This window comes from Equus przewalskii, chromosome 3, assembly GCF_037783145.1.
Source record: "Equus przewalskii isolate Varuska chromosome 3, EquPr2, whole genome shotgun sequence".
Lineage (NCBI taxonomy): Eukaryota > Metazoa > Chordata > Mammalia > Perissodactyla > Equidae > Equus > Equus przewalskii.
The window spans coordinates 85,012,477-85,028,396 of record NC_091833.1 but is presented as its reverse complement, the minus strand read 5'-3'; the positions used below and the strand labels follow the sequence as shown (position 1 = coordinate 85,028,396).

At 40.2% G+C, this 15,920-nt stretch overlaps 1 protein-coding gene and 1 long non-coding RNA gene across 11 annotated transcripts in view; one reads left to right on the top strand and one right to left on the bottom strand.

The window, feature by feature from the left end:
• LOC139082319 (uncharacterized) overlaps window positions 1-15,920 on the top strand; it is an 88,802-nt gene that overhangs the window by 29,137 nt on the left and 43,745 nt on the right. For 4 of the 10 annotated variants that reach the window (XR_011538208.1, XR_011538211.1, XR_011538209.1 and 1 more), the window contains exon 1: window positions 1,014-1,306. The exons of 2 other annotated variants lie outside the window; for them this stretch is intronic. Coding sequence is in view for 3 of the 8 variants with exons in the window: in XM_070612933.1 (XP_070469034.1) it covers window positions 8,893-9,807 (915 nt within the window). In the remaining 5 variants the exon portion in view is untranslated. Of the gene's footprint in view, window positions 1-1,013; window positions 1,355-3,512; window positions 7,429-8,339; window positions 9,944-15,920 lie in introns of those variants that run through there. 4 more of the 10 variants (XR_011538214.1, XM_070612933.1, XM_070612935.1 and 1 more) reach the window with 4 other exon arrangements.
• On the bottom strand, window positions 948-3,297 carry LOC139082322 (uncharacterized). The gene is made up of 3 exons (XR_011538217.1): window positions 2,972-3,297; window positions 1,319-2,173; window positions 948-1,085 (listed from the first exon to the last, which is right to left on the bottom strand). It is a non-coding gene; the product is annotated as an uncharacterized lncRNA (long non-coding RNA).

Sequence of the window (15,920 nt, the reverse complement as noted above, 5' to 3'; positions counted from 1 at the left end):
TAGTGGAAAGAAGGATCTAGTCCTTCAACTTTTATGATGGAAATCAACTATTTTGCTACCTATTAAGACTATTCTTAATGAATGAGAGATGATTCCCCAAAAGAAATTGGAGTGCTGTGGGAAAGGGACAATGGATGCTGGGGGCCGAGAATACCAAATGTGCATTATCCTTGGCTACTTACTAGTGATGTGATGTTGTCAAGTTACTTAACCTCTCCAAGCCTCAGGTTTCTCATCTGTGAAATGATGATAATAACAATTCCTACTTTATTGAATTACTTTGATTATTAAATGAGGTAATATACAGATAATTCTAGGTACATAGTAATCACTTAATAAATATTTGCTATCAGTATAATTATTTTGTAGTTTCTATGGTTCTTTTACAAACATTTGCTTCTTTAAATCTTCACAATATCTCCTTAGGTAACTGTAATAGATTTTTTTTTTTTTTTTTTTTTGGTAAGGAAGATTGGCTCTGAGCTAACATCTGTTGCCAATCTGCCTCTATTTTGTATGTGGGATGCTGCCACAGTGTGGCTCGATGAGTAGTGTGTAGGTCTGCAGCTGGGATCACAACCCGTGAACCCTGGGCCGTCGAAGCGGAATGCATGGACTTAACCACTACACCACCAGGCCAGCCCTGTAATTGATTTTATTATCCTTTTTTTTATAAATGAGAAACCTGGACTTAGGAGGCATTGCCCAAAGCCTAAAGCCTGGAGTTCTTCCAAATCCCATGTGTTTCCTTCTGTAGAGTGCAATCTGTCACCGTAATATCATCAATTTGGGAAAAAAGACAAGGGAGCAACACTGAGACAGAATCTTCTTTCTGAGAAATAGTCAGATCTCGATGAAATTCAGAGAAAACTCCTTTAGCAAGAAGATTGTTCACCTCTTGGCTGCAGGTTAGTCCAGCTATTGTGTATATTTCCTCGAAGCAGATGTTCTGAGAGTGACTTCCTCATACACACTCACAGGAAGATATCCCAATGCGGTTCCATCCTGTGATCTTGCAGGTTCATTGCAAAGATATCCAGGTTTGTAAAGCTGCCTTTTGAAAGTACAGCTTTGACATTGTTAACCTGTTAACAAAGCATGAGAGTACAGAAAAGCAACCTGTCATACACCATGGAATTTTACAAAGCAGTTCACTGCTGTGTGTGGGGGCAGATCTGCATTTGTCTTCCCTTTCAGCTTGACACCTGCACACCTACGCGTAAGAGTGGGCTGGGCTGTTTGATAACAAGCATAGTTTTTTGACTCTAAAGTTGTACTATCTCTGCAAGATGACATCTCTGCTGGGGTGAGTACTTACCCAGTCTAGGAAGCTGTTTTCAGAAACCAAAAGGAAGTAAGCATTTTCCATGTTTCTATCTCTGGGGTCCATCTTCCTTTACTGCTGTCTCTGGGACAAGAAAGCAGAAGTATGCTGGTAGTAAACAAAGTCCTAATTCTTCCACTATGCTAAGAAAATGAGCAGGAAAGGGGCCAGAAATCTGGGAGAACATGTTTAATTCCTTTTGGGACCCACTGAATGATTTCTTGCAGGTTCTCCTGATTTCTTTTATGTTACTTTCTTAAAGCACTTGAAGTAAGATTTTGAAACGCATCCATGATGCACATTTTCTGCTAAGACCTCAAGGCTGCTTGGTGTTCAGCACTCGCTGCAGTCTTCAGCCTTTGCTGCCTTTATCTGTCTTCTTCCAGTTTAGGTCTGTACCTCCTATGAGACTGTGAACTTCATGAGAATTAGAGACTATATCTCATGAATCTTTTGCATCCTTTATTGCTTCTCAAAGTGCAATCTGTGGACCAGCAGCTCAACATCACCTGGGAGCTTATTAGAAATGTAGAATATCCAGCCTCACTCCTAACTTACTGAGTCAGAACCTTCATTTTAATAAGATCCCAGGTGCTTCATATGCACATTAAAGATTGAGCAACATTGCTCTTCAGCACTTTTCATACAATACATGTCAAATAATAATACAGATAATAAAGTATGTGAAGCAGGTAATTATATATCACTTAGAGAACCCTCTCCACTGCCACTTTTTTTCCTTTCCACCTCCTCAATATTCTCTAGTAACCTCAGAATCCTAGAAGCAATGGAAACTTGATACTTATGAATATGGATGAGGTTGGCAGTTTCAGAATCTGCTTTCCCAACCTGAAAAAAAAAAAAAGAAAGAAAATTGAAATAAGTGATCATGTAGTGAGGAAGGATAAAGAGAGTCACTGCACATCAAGTTTAGATTCTTTGTGCTCCAACCAAGGACAGTACTTACTGCCTACAGATAATTATCACGGTGAGCTTCAAAGAGCAGTAGGGGTTCTAAGGCACCGCCTCAGTTTCCCTCACCGCTCCATCCAACCTCAGTTAGCTCGCTCACTTTTATTTTTTAATTAAAAAAAATTTTTTTTGAGGAAGATTAGCCTTGAACTAAGATGTGCTGCCGATCCTCCTCTTTTTGCTGAGGAAAACTGGCCCTGTGCTAATGTCTGTGCCCATCTTCCTCCACTTTATATGTGGGATGCCTACCACAGCATGGCTTGCCAACTGGTGACATGTCCACACCTGGGATCCAAACCCACGAAGCTGGGCGGCCAAAGCAGAACGTGCACACTTAACCGCTGCGCCACCAAGCTGGCCCCTTGCTCACTTTTATCTTTCTCATTTGTTGATTTTTTTTTCTCGTAGTTAGGAAAAAAAAGAATCATACTTCAAAATATGTACACAAAAAATAAACACAAAATGATCCCCACCCCGAACCCAAAAAACAAATTTTAAAAACCACTTTGCTAAGCTATACATTGTAATGTTATCAAAGAATGGGTTAGTAATTGTTAGTGTGTTCCATGCACAGTATACTAATTGGTACTTCAAATTTTTTTTTTAAAGATTGGCACCTGAGCTAACAACTGTTGCCAATCTTTTTTTTTTCTGCTTTATCTCCCCAAGTCTCACCTGGAACATAGTTGTATATCTTAGTTGCAGGTCCTTCTAGTTGTGGCATGTGGGATGCCACCTCAGCATGGCCTGATGAGCGGTGCCATGTCTGTGCCCAGCATCTGAACCAGCGAAACCCTGGGCTGCTGCAGCAGAGCGTGCAAACTTAACCACTTGGCCAAGGGACTGGCCCCTGGTACTTCAAATTTTTAATGAAAGGATGATAGGAAGGACTTAGAAGTTGGCCAGTGGTCCTTTTTCTGCTCCTCAAATTTCCTCTGTTGGAAGCTGGTTGTTGTGTTTACCCACAGGATTCACTCTGGGTGTGATTATGATTGTATAAACTCCAAGTTCTGTTCCAAGAAGTTTTTTCAGTTGAGTTTTCTGTTCGATATTTATTGATTGCATGCTCTGTGGCAAGGATTGTGGTAGGAGCTGGGTCTATAAAGATGAGTATAACACAGTCTGTGCTCTCGAGGAACTTTTAGGCTGGTGGACTGGACAGGCACATAAATAGATCAGCTCAAGAGACTAATCTTAAGTGTTACGATCAGGGATAGTCAGGGCATTGTGGGTCTCAGGTGAGGGGCAGATGGGAGAAGAGTCACTTCCCCCGGAAGTGATCTTTGAACTGTGTTTTGAGCGAGCAGTGGGAGGTAGGTGAGGAAATGAATGCTGGAAACACACTCCAGGTTGAAGTTACAGTGAGACTAAAAATGCTGATGTGTGAAACAGCGTGGTCTGTTTTGGGAACTTTGCCAGGATGCAAATTATAATGGAGGAGAGGCAGACGGTGAGGCTGGTGAGATAAGCTAGGAACAAATTTGGAAGTATCTGCAAAACTTGCCATGGTTAAACTTATCTATAGACAAGGGACATCATAAATTCTACATTAGAAAAAAAAAAACCCCATTGGCTCAAAAGAAAATTACATTCGTTTTCAACCATATTGTGAAAGTATTTGTTCTTTTTCATTAAGGTGAGTTGATCTTCCTCAATAGGAGAATGGATTATGAAGTTACTCTCTTCACAGTGTAGTAAGGGAAAGAGGCATGAACACAGTGGGAAAGAATTGTAATCCAATAACATAGTATCTAAATCAACACTGCATTAATTGGGGGCATTAAAAAGAGCACTAAACGCTTTGCATGGACCATTGTGGTTTAGATGTATACGATTTAATGGTATGGAGTGGTGAACTGATCTATGGAAAAGGGAATAAACATAAAGTCTTTGTTTTTGCAGAAACTACCACGGGTGCATTGCAATGTCTAGAAATTTACAGCAGCGGGTATCAGCCAGAGGCATATTATTATTAATTATTTTACATTGTATGAGGAAGGAATAAAGTACTTGTGTAAAGGAATGATTTACACTAAAATTAAACTCCATGAAGGTTAACTATATGTTGTGGGTTTTTTCCCTGTTGAATTCATAACACTTAAGACATAGGAGGCACTCAAGAACTACTTGCTGAATAAATAAATTCACGACCTAATCATTAATCTGAAAGAGGATGGACTGAGTTTACCTCAGCAATGTCTTATTAGCTAGATTCTACTATTGAAAAAATAATGAAAACTATAGGGAATAATGCCCCTAGGAACATGGAGATGAGTGACATCTTCTAAAGGTGGGAAATCCTGTTGGTCAGAGGACTCCTCCTCTATTAGGCAAAGTAAGGGGGTAGCTGGTGGGTGATGGGGATGCATAAAATTTGAATTAAAAATAAAATGTGAAATGTTATTGGGGATTCTAAGATTCTTAGTGATGTCTAAAAAATTATAAAATAAATTAATACATGCTTATTGATAACATCCAAGCAACTACAAAGACATGATAATGAACCTAGTGTGGCCCCACTGTGGTGCATGGGACCCCAGGTGGATTTACTGTGAGGCAAACAAAACTTAGGCTTGGGGGCTCCTTACTCGCTTCCGGAGGGGCCATCCTAAGATAGTCACATTGTTACATGTGTAGTGAAATTTACAAGTTACTTTTACTGTGATTAGTGAGGACCACTAGGTCTTGCTGCTCTGACTACCCCTTGGTCGCACTTCTCTTTTTGTCTCATGGGATTAGAGGGGCCAAGGACAGTTTTAGAATCCAGTTAAGAGGAAGTTGAGCTGGGAATGTGCCATTTTAACTGTAGTTTGGAAAATACCTAAAGGACTTAAACACACAATTTAAAAGGAGAAATTAAAAAAGGTACCAAGCATATGTCAAGATAGTCACAATAACTGGTAATTAGAGGATCCAAAATAAAATGAGGCATCTCAGTTGTAATTATTTACCCCCAGCCAGTTGACAAGTGTTGGTAGGAATGTGGGTCTATAGGGATCCTCATGTCCTGGTGGGAGTATACTCTGAGTGTATTTATTTTGGATGTGTGGGTATTTAATAAAGCTGTCTATTTGTTCCCTATGGCCCGAGAGTAATGCTCTGGATTATATATCCTAATGAAATTCTCACATCTGAAAATATTGTCTGCAGCATTGTTTGTGGTACTAGGGAAATGGGGCAAGCTGGCTGTCCATCACTTGGAGAGGGGTAGATAAAATGGAGTCCTCCATCACTAGGAGAGGGGTAGATAAAATGAGGTCGTATGCAGCAGTTAGAAGCAATGGATTAGGTGTTCACAAACAATGTGGATGGATCTTAAAACACAGGGCGAAAAGAAACCAGTGAGAAACAGAATTTTAATGTAAATATGCAACACTTAAGTAAATATTGAATGCAAATATGTGTACATACATGCTTACAAAATAATATACATGCTGCAAGAGTGCATCAAAATAAAAGATAAACTTTAAATACTATAAAAGGATTAGTAAATACTTTGTAACTTGGTTCCTCTCCACTTGCCTGAGGCAGTTCGGACCTTAGCCAGATCCCTTTGTTATCAAATTGATGGAATTTACTAATTGGAAGGCAATACAGATCTTCCAGAGGCTTTATGAGCCATAGCTGCCCTTAATCATGGAAGTTAATCACGCAGTCCTTCTTGCTCCATGACTAGAGTACAAAGGCTAAGAGAGCACAAAACTAAGGGGCTTCCTTGTGCTTGTCCATAGTTCTCTGAACCCAAAATGTGTCCTAACGCAAAAAAGGGAGTTAGAAACCTGTGTCTTGATGTGAGGTTCTCTGTGCATCCTTTCTTGTAAACTTTACTACTCATTAGTAAACCTTGGTGCTGAGTAAGACTTGAGTTTTGTGACTCTGATGGGTGATTCAACCCATTGCGTTAGTATAAGCCCATTATAACAGTTGCCTATGGATCAAGGGAAGAGAAATAAAAGTGGGATAAAAGTAAATAAGTCAGTAAATTAGTAAATAATATAAATAAGAGAAAGCCTTACTAGGACAAATGATGATGATATGCTATGAACTGAGGATGTGACTTAGTCTTCTATCATCAGTGAAGGTCCAAGGAAAAGAGTTCCAACAATATAAAGGTACAGAAGTGAAAGGTCCTTTCATGTCCCTTACAATAGGTAAGAACTGTTTACAGTTTGTGTCCTTGCATACATTTTTATATATATCATATGATATTTTTGTATCCTTTACATATATGTCATACATGCTGTATATATTTTATGTGTATGCATATGTATCATCTTTTAAAAGCATCTTCTTGGGAATGATTCTCTTTGTTAAACTATGTGTAAATAGAAGGTTTATAAATAGGAACTATTTGGATTGTTGTACTTAAGCACCTAGACCCCCCTGAATGCTCTGAATCCTCAGGACTTGTGGAAATGACCCACTTTTCCTTACTGGAATATAGAGGCCCTTCTCTTCCTTGAAGACTAGGCTGATGATGCAGGCTCGGTGAGTCGAGGAGTCGAAAGAAAGATTTCTTGGACTCTCAAGGTCTGGCAGTAGTGCTCTTTTATTCAGAGAATAGCATGGAGTAGCATGGGGACAGGACCCATGGGCAGTAAAAAGCTGCAGGCAGGGGCTGGCTCTGTGGCCAAGTGGTTGAGTTCGCGTGCTCTGCTGCAGCCGCCCAGGGTTCAGATCCTGGGCGCGGACATGGCACCGCTCGTCAGGCCATGTTGAGGCAGTGTCCCACATCCCACAACTGGAAGGGCCTGCAACTAAGATATACAACTAAGTATGGGGGGTTTGGGAAGATAAAGCAGAAAAAAAATAAAAAAAGAGCTGCAGGCATGAGGACAGGACCCATGGGCAGTAAGAGCTGCAACGTGTTGAGGGTTAGAGCTAAATTTATAAGGCATAGGTATGTGAGTTATTTCATGAAAATCATGAAAAAAAAATCATTAAAATGGTAGTGTAGGTGGGGTCTGGTTATTGGGTGGACCTATAGCTTTGGATAGAAATCAGATTGGATTAAGTCAGGATGTCCTATGCTTCCCAGAGGATGATAAAGATCCGTATGTAGGGCCGGACTCCTTGGGCTTTTCCCTGGGGCAGGGGCAGCCTTGATCCTCATCATGGAGACTTCAAATGAGGTAAGTACCTTAAAAACAATGCTCACTTTCCTCAAGATCTGTCCATATCTCACCTCCTGGTCACCAGAGTCTTATCTAAGATAAAACCTCAGTAAATCTGACTGTGAAAATGCAGAACCTAAGAGACGGGAGAGATTGTACACAAAGAAGCAGCAGGACAGCCTGACACATGCCAGCAGGAAGTGGGGGAGTTTGTGTAGGAGTAGGTGCTGGACCCTTTGTATGAGTGAGGAGAATTTCCTAGAACTCCCCCACTACTCTGTATTATTTTGTTTCAGATCTGAAAGCCTAGAGTTACTGTTTACTTGCTCCTTCTTAAACCAAGCACCAGGAAGGGGAGTGAATTTACCATTATTGACCTAGTCTGAAAAGTAATCACCCCTGTGTAAGAAGAGTTCTAATTACTCTCTGAAACATATGAAAGCGATGAGCAGGAATGGGGAGAGATGGATATTTGACCACACTGAATTTTCTTTAACTTTAAAAAAAGTGCTATTTAAAAATCACTGAAGGTGTATTGTATGGAGTCATTTCTTGGCAGGGGCAGGGCAGTTAAGAAAAGTTATTAAGCACCTATTGTATGCTGGGGGCTCTTATTATGTTAGTTTATTTAATCGTCATAACAAACTCTATGGAATACGTTAACATATAAGCAACTAAGTGCGGCAGATTAGGTAAAGATGGTCACAACTGTATTTCCTATCCCACATATATATTTTTTTACAATCTTATTTTGATACTTTTCACATTAAAAGGTGGGCTCTTCTTCTCCTTCCCTTTAAACTGGGTGGACTTTTGTGACTGTTTTGACCAACAGAATATAAGGAAGCAAAACAAGGAATGTGATTTCTGAGGTAGGTCATAAAAGACAATGCAACCTCCATCTTATTTACTAGAATGCTTGCTCTTAGAACCTTCAGCCACCATGTGAATAGTTTGACTGCTCTGAGACCACCATGCTGTGAGGAAGCCCAGCTATCCTATGCAGAGACCACATGGACAAGCTCTGAGACTACATGAAGGGAATGAGATGTCTAGCCAGTCCCAAGATGTTCCATTCTCTTGCTGTTCCAGCTTCAGCCATCATCTGACTGTAATCACTCAAGAGAGCTTGAACCAGAACTGCCCAGCCAAGCCTTTCTTGAATTTCTGACCCAAAGAAATCATAAGATGTTAGAAGATGATTATCGTTTAAGCCACTAAATTTTAGGGTGAGTTGGTTTGGAGTAACAGATAACAAGAACAGATGTTGCTATTTGGAAATGGAGTGCTGTCATAAGAAAGCCGTAAAACATGGACTGGATGGTGGGTAGACTTGAGGAGATGTTATTAAAATATTGAGGGATCACAAGGGTCATGTTAGCAGTTGCTAAAAGGGCTTCACGTAGTCTATTCAAGTAGTCCCTTCCTCCTAACACCACCAGGGTAACTGTCCCCACCACCGAGAGAGGTCCCTCCTCTCCCATGCCCACTGAGGTGACCATCTCCACCACAGAGACAGGTCCCTCATCTCCTCGGATTATTCATAGTGTCTCTACTACTGAGACATCTCTCACCTCCCTCAGGACCACTGAGAAAGTCACTGTCCCCACTACTGAGACAGGTCCTTCCCCTCCCATGAAAACTCGTAGTGTCTCCACCACTCAGACACCTTTCACCTCCCTCATCACCACTGAGAAGGTCACTGTCCCCACCACCGAGACAGCTCCCTCCTCCTCTGGGCCTACTCCCAGTGTCTCCAGCACTCAGACATCTCTCACTTCCTTCAGGAGCACTGAGAGGGTCACTTTCCCCACCAGCCAGTCAAATCCCATCTCTCCTAGCACCACCAAGGTAACTGTCCCCACCACCGAGACGGGTCCCTTCTCTGCCAGGACCACTGAGATGACCATCTCCACCACTGAGAGAGGTCCCTCCTCCTCTGGGCCTACTCCTAGTGTCCTCACCACTCAGACATCTCTCACCTCCCTCAGGACCTCTGAGAAACTCACTGTCCCCACCACCGAGACAGGTCCCTCCTCTCCCAGGCCTGCTGGGGTGACCATCTCCACCTCTGAGATAGGTCCCTCCTCCCCTGGGCCTACTCCCAGTGTCCTCACCACTCAGACATCTCTCACTTCCTTCAGGAGCACTGAGAGGGTCACTTTCCCCACCAGCCAGTCAAGTCCTTTCTCCCCCAGCACCACCGAGTTAACTGTCACCACCACTGAGACATGTCCCTCCTCCCACACGACAACTTCAAGTAGTGTATTGGTGAGAGATTGGAGGAGAGTGAGAAAATGTTATTGGAACCTGGAAGATAAAAAGACCATTGTTACGGAAGAGAAGAGAGTTTATCAACACTGTTTTCTGCAGCTATATGGAAAAGAGAAAATGTAACTGATGAACTCAGTGATCCGGCTAATAAGATTTCCAGGCAGAGCACTGACGGTGCCACCTTACTTCATCTCACTGCCTATTACAAAATACTAAGAGAGATGAATAAATGTTGTTATTTATGATGATGTTAAAATGATTTATGATGATGTTATTTATGATGATATTATGATGATGTTAAAAAAGAAACAGTTTAGTTTTCAGGCATAATTTAGAGGAAACATAAAGGATTAAGGACTTGCTGGATTTGAAATAAAATTTTTTTATTCCTGGCCTCTCTACATGATGAAAGATTTTCAGAATAAGAAAGATCATCAGGCCGGAGATTAAATCCAGAGAACTGTCAGAAAATCATGGTCCAAAGATAAGGCAAATTGTGTGTGTTTTAAGATCCTTTCTCAAGATAAATGAGATGTGCTTCCTAGCTTCAAAAAGCTTGGAGTCTATTGTAGATTTTAGTGGAGGAGACAGACAAATAAGCAAATACATACAATTCAGTGTGATAAGAGCCCCAATTAAAGAAACATGGGGTGCTATAGAGCTTATAATGGGGCCACTTTACCCTGACTTGGAAAAGAGAAGACATTAAGCTAAGGCTTTCCAGGGCAGGGCATGCCTAAACTAGGCCTTGAAGAATAAATAGCGGTTAGAGAAGGTGGGGGGGGGGGGGCGGTGGGGGGGGGGCGGTGGGAGAGGTGATGATTTCAAGTAGAGAGAGTAGAGTGATGTTAGAGGAAACCCTGAGAAAAGTCTCCCAAAGGAGACCTGGAACACTTGACATTCCTTGTAGTGGTTTTCCCGTGTTACAGGAACAAATGGGATCAACAGGCCAGAAAGGTTCTTTCTTTTTTAAAAAATTTTTTTATGGAATTTTAGAAACATATACGAAAGAAGAGATAATTGTATAATTAACTCTCATGTGCTAAACACTCAGCTTAAAAATTTTCAAACTCATGGCCAATCTTGTTTCATTGATATTTACCCCCTCCTCCATTTCTTTATTTTAAAGCAAATCCCAGGCATATATAATTTCTACTTTAGTGGTATCTCTAATGCATAAAGACTCTTTTTGATTAATAATCATAATACCTCTATCACATACACACACATATAAAAATTAACATTAATTCCTTGATATTGATGCTTCCTTTTGAACAAACTAGACCGACGTTGCTGGGTTCTTTCTGGAAAATAATCACTTAAATCACTCTAATGCAGAAAGAGAATTATTCAGTATCCTCAGGTCCTTGGTTAAAAATTCCTTTTTTGGGGGAAGATTATGCTAGCTTCCTCTTTTATGAGTATTTATGGGTAATAGGTTAGGGAAAACTCTATCCTCAATGCCTCAAGAAGTTATAAAAATGTAAGAAATGGAAGTTTCTATGGGCTCTTAATTTTGTTCCTGAGTAAAGTAATAAAAAGTATTGGGCATTCTCTTCAGAACAATTATTGAGTTATTTATAGAGGCGTAGCAGCTAAAATCAGGAAATCCCTTTATGGTCTGCCCTTAGTGCTAAGTGATCTCATCCTTCACTAGCTTGGGTGCTGGGCTGGTCCGGGAGGATAAAGCTCTCTTACCTTTACACAGAGGGACAAAATTCAGTGCTGTTAATAGCTAGCACTATAAATAACAGGAAATTAGGAAAAAGGGTAAACAGAACCAGATCTGGTACCATGATATCTTGGGATTTGTGTTTAAGTATGAATTAACAATCAAATGCTATCTGGGTTTGTAGTAGTAGCTACAAGGGTGAAAGCTCCAAATTAGCTGAACCCAGAATATGTATGTACTGTATAGGCTTGGAGACTTGAGAGCATGGCATGTTCCGAGATCTGCCAGAACTGTAGTCAACTATGGGATTGGCAAGGCAGGTGCTGGAAAGGTTAGTAGGCGCCAAATGTAAGCAAAGAAATTAGGAATTATTGAAATATTTTAAGTATTAGATTGCTATGATCAGATTTGTATTGAAGTGGGGCATGTAGGAAGGCGCAAAAGCCAATAGGAGACTATTTTATTGAAACAAACAGGAGATGATTAGTGCATGAACAAAACTAGTGTGGATGAGGACCATACTTACAGTGTGCAAAGATGTTTGGAGATGGAATCCACAGTACAGGGAGGCCAGTTAGATAGAATATTGAGAGGAAGGAATTAGGGATGGCTCTGAGGGTTTTGGGTCCTGAGTGTCTTGGAGAATGATAGTGCCAAGATGTCCAATTGCAGTGCTTCTTGGGTGATGTGCAAACTCCACTGGATTACTAGTTAGTGACCATTGGTACTCTAAATCCCATTCAGTATTTCAACAGTAGCATTTATGAAGTTAAGGTGATGTCCAGAGAGTTATTTGAAGGGTGGGTCAAGAAGTTATATTGGAATGGAATGCTTATTCATCCAACATGTCCTCTGCTTGGCACAGAAAACAATTCCCAAATTCCCATGTTCAACTGAACTTCTTCGTATTCCCCAATGCTTTATTTTTAGTTACCCTTACACTAAAAAAGCTCTATTTGGTCTTTCCAAATTCTAAAGTCTACTTCACCATCTATAATCTTATAGATTATAAGGAAAAAAACCACACTTTGATTTAAAGGCATCTTAAACTTCAACTTAATACTTTATAAATTAGGTAGGACTTCATGTACTAGGGTTCCCCTACATCTTAATAGTGGTCATTTATTAAAATCTTTAAAATGATCTTTATCTTTCTTTTGGAAAGTGAATAGCTCTTGGGCTGTTTTCTTTCTGGCTAAACCAGAAGCAGCAGCAGAATATTTAATAATAGATAGTTCTGAGACCCAGGATCTCAACAGGCTTTAAAAGCTGGCTCTCTGTTTTCCCTGCCAGGGTTGGCATTCATTTTACATAGTGACAAACAGATGTGGGGACAGGATCTTTTGTTCTTTCGCAGAATCATTTATACCAGCACTAATGGACTGGAGGAATTGGTTTTAGTCCCCTGTTTTCCCCATGAGCTGTTTCTTCCAAGTATAATACATATTTCCGCACCAAATTTCAAAGGTTAGTCACCTGGCACAGCCAGAGAGAAGCAACACAATAGCAACAGTTATTACCTAGAAGAGAGGCACATTTTCCTCTCATGTCTCTAATGTCTAATCCTTTTTTTTATTTTTCAAGTTATGCAGCAGCAGCAAAGTGCGTTGTGTACTTGGGGCAAATTTACTGACTGTCAAACATGTGAAGTCCAAGAAAGAATTTTTGGTGATTTTTCGAGTAATGGAACAAATATTTAATAACATTTTAATTTATTATCTTGTACCCAGAAATTAGTTTTTCTGGTGATTTACTACAGTCCATAACTTACTGGCTCTGGCACTGATGGTTGATTTACTGTTCTATCAGTTACTTAATTAGAATGAATTATTCATAGTTTTTCTTGATGAACGACCTAATTATTATGCTAATCATAATAATCTAAGTCTTCAATGTTTTCTAAAGCATCCTGCCTAATGGGGTTATTAAGTAGTGTATAATTATAGTCTTATAAAAATTCAGAAACATGCTTTGACAGACATTTTTATTTATGTTTAGACTTTCAAAAACATCAAATGTGAGATATCTTTTGCTCTGAACTCAATTAATTTCTTAAATGTCATTTTCTTTTCATAATATAAAACTGTGAATGAGTGTAATAAATAGAATGACAACCAACTTCATTGTAACACTCAGCAGTGGAACAGAATTTTATACTGAGTCCTGCTTTTGAGGACTTTGGCTTTAGCAAGAAAATTTTCGTTCATGATGTGGGGATTCTGTGGAAGGCAAAAGGAGTGAACTGACCTGACATTTACTGTTATTTTGCCAAATCTTAATCGCTCACAAGAGAAGCAACTGTACTGTGGGTTAATTAACTATTAACTGTTCATACCTGGGACATCTTTCCCTAACTTCTCTACTTTGTTTAATGCCTCAGGCCCAGATCATCAGATTTGCACATGCTTGTCTTATTTCAGGTCAAAACTTAATATGTGAAGATACTAGGATATTCTGTTCCTTTCAGTAATAATAACTACATTAATAACCATCTGAAGTTTGAACATCTGACACAGAAACAAGGTAATAGGAAGTGATATTTTGATAGCAGGTCTCAAACCAAGCAATTTGACAGCCAGGGGCTGGCTCTATATAACTGAGAACAAATTAGGGTTAAAACACACATTATGTTCAATTTTGTTGCCGTGTAGTTGTTAAGAGGATTTTTTTTGAGACTTGAAAACAAGAACTCATTACTTTGGTGAAACATTAAGCCTATTCTGAAGAAATAAGACTGACCTGTTTTGGTCACAACTCATTTTGTCTTTGAGCCCACAGATACAGATGATGAAAACAAACATTTTCCATTATTTAATTCCTTAAACTCTTTGTAAGGTTTTTCATTATTTTTTTTAACTCCCTCATTTTCTCTATCATTTTTAAACCACTGATTTCCACTTCAAGCTCTGGAGAACAATAATTGTGTCCTTCAGACTTGCAAGTGGAAGACATTTGAGGACCTTGTAATCTTGCTTGTCATTCTCCTCTTCATCCTAGTCCTTTTAGAGATCTGTGTCCAGCTATGATATGAGGCAAACTTGTGTGCTGTGGTCTGATAAAAAGTCTTCGTTCCCATCTTTCTGGAGCTGCTATGATTGGACACTTTATTGGACAGGCCATCTCTGGTTGGTACCTTCTACACAATGGTGCTGATTCTCTTGCAGAGTGGAGGGTGTCATTTGAAATGTTGGCCAGAAGAAAACACAACATTAAATAGTGTCTATTCTGTTTGACTTAAATAATTTTTGAAATTACATGGGATAAAAATAAAGAAAAATTAAATGAACTGCTATTTCTAACATCTGCTGAGTCAGCTTCAGGTTACCTTTTGGGCCTGCCTTCCTTTTTCCTTTGGGGTCTGTCTTAGTGTGTTTGGGCTGCCATAACAAAATACCACAGACTGGGTAGCATGTAAACAACAGAAATTTATTTCTCACAGTTCTGGAAGCTGGAAGTGTGAGGTCAGTGTGCCAAATGGTCGGGTGAGGGACAGACTTGTTGTCTCCTCATATGGCAGAAGGGACAAGCAAGTTCTCTGGGATCTCTATTATAAAGGTACTAATCTTATTCATGAGGGCTCTGCCCTGGTAACCTAATCACTTCCCAAAGATCCTGTTTCCTAATATCATCACCTATGGGTTAGGATTTCAACTTATGAATTTCCAGGGGACGCAACGTTCAGACTATAGCAAGGTCCATAGAGGAAGGACACTGTCGAGCTGAAAAGCAGTGTAAAGATTCTCTTTCAACAGGCTCATTTTCTCCTTTCCTTAGAGGAGACTTGATCTTGGCTCTGACTGTTTGGAGGTTGGTGGGTATGATGTAGCTCTGAGATGCCTCCTCTCCAAACTCATTTTAAAGTTCAGTTCCTCCACTTCACTAGGGTAGAAGGAGGGAGAGGGAAAGAGATGCTTATCTCCTGCCTCAATTCGTCTGTAGTGATGCCCTTTTGCTGCTTTTCTGACGGTAACTTACAATCAAAGGTCTCTCTATGGTGGGTGATAACACACTGACTCCTCATAGGACACATGTATGATATTTGGGAGAGTTTTAGAGATAACACTGCACTTTTCACTGCTGTGTGAGGTCCAGTTTTGGCCTTTCTCCTTCCACTCCCTCTCAGCTCCGGCCAAAGCAAGCCATCTTTCAGCTTTTTTGTTAGTGAGGTTCTAGTGAAGGTAAACTGAACTCTTGGGTGTGTGTGGGGGTCCTGCCAAGATGTTTCAAGCCCAGCTGACTTCTCTGTTGATCACATGACCTGTAGGAAACCCTGCCATCATTGCTAGGTCTGTGTTGAACAACTTTTCATGTCTTTAGGACCTTGTCAGAACTTCTTTTATATATACATCCAGTTGCAGGATTTCTGGATCATGTTGTACATGCATTTATTTTAACTAGTGTCAAATTGCTCTCCAGAAAGGCTACACCAGTCTATGTTTTCACCAGCAATGGGCAAAGGTTCCTATCTATCAATATCCCTGCCAGGGGTTAGTATTGCTCAGCTTTCTAATTTTCGCCAATCTGCAATGACTTGTTTTAATTTACATTTCTATACCTACCGGTT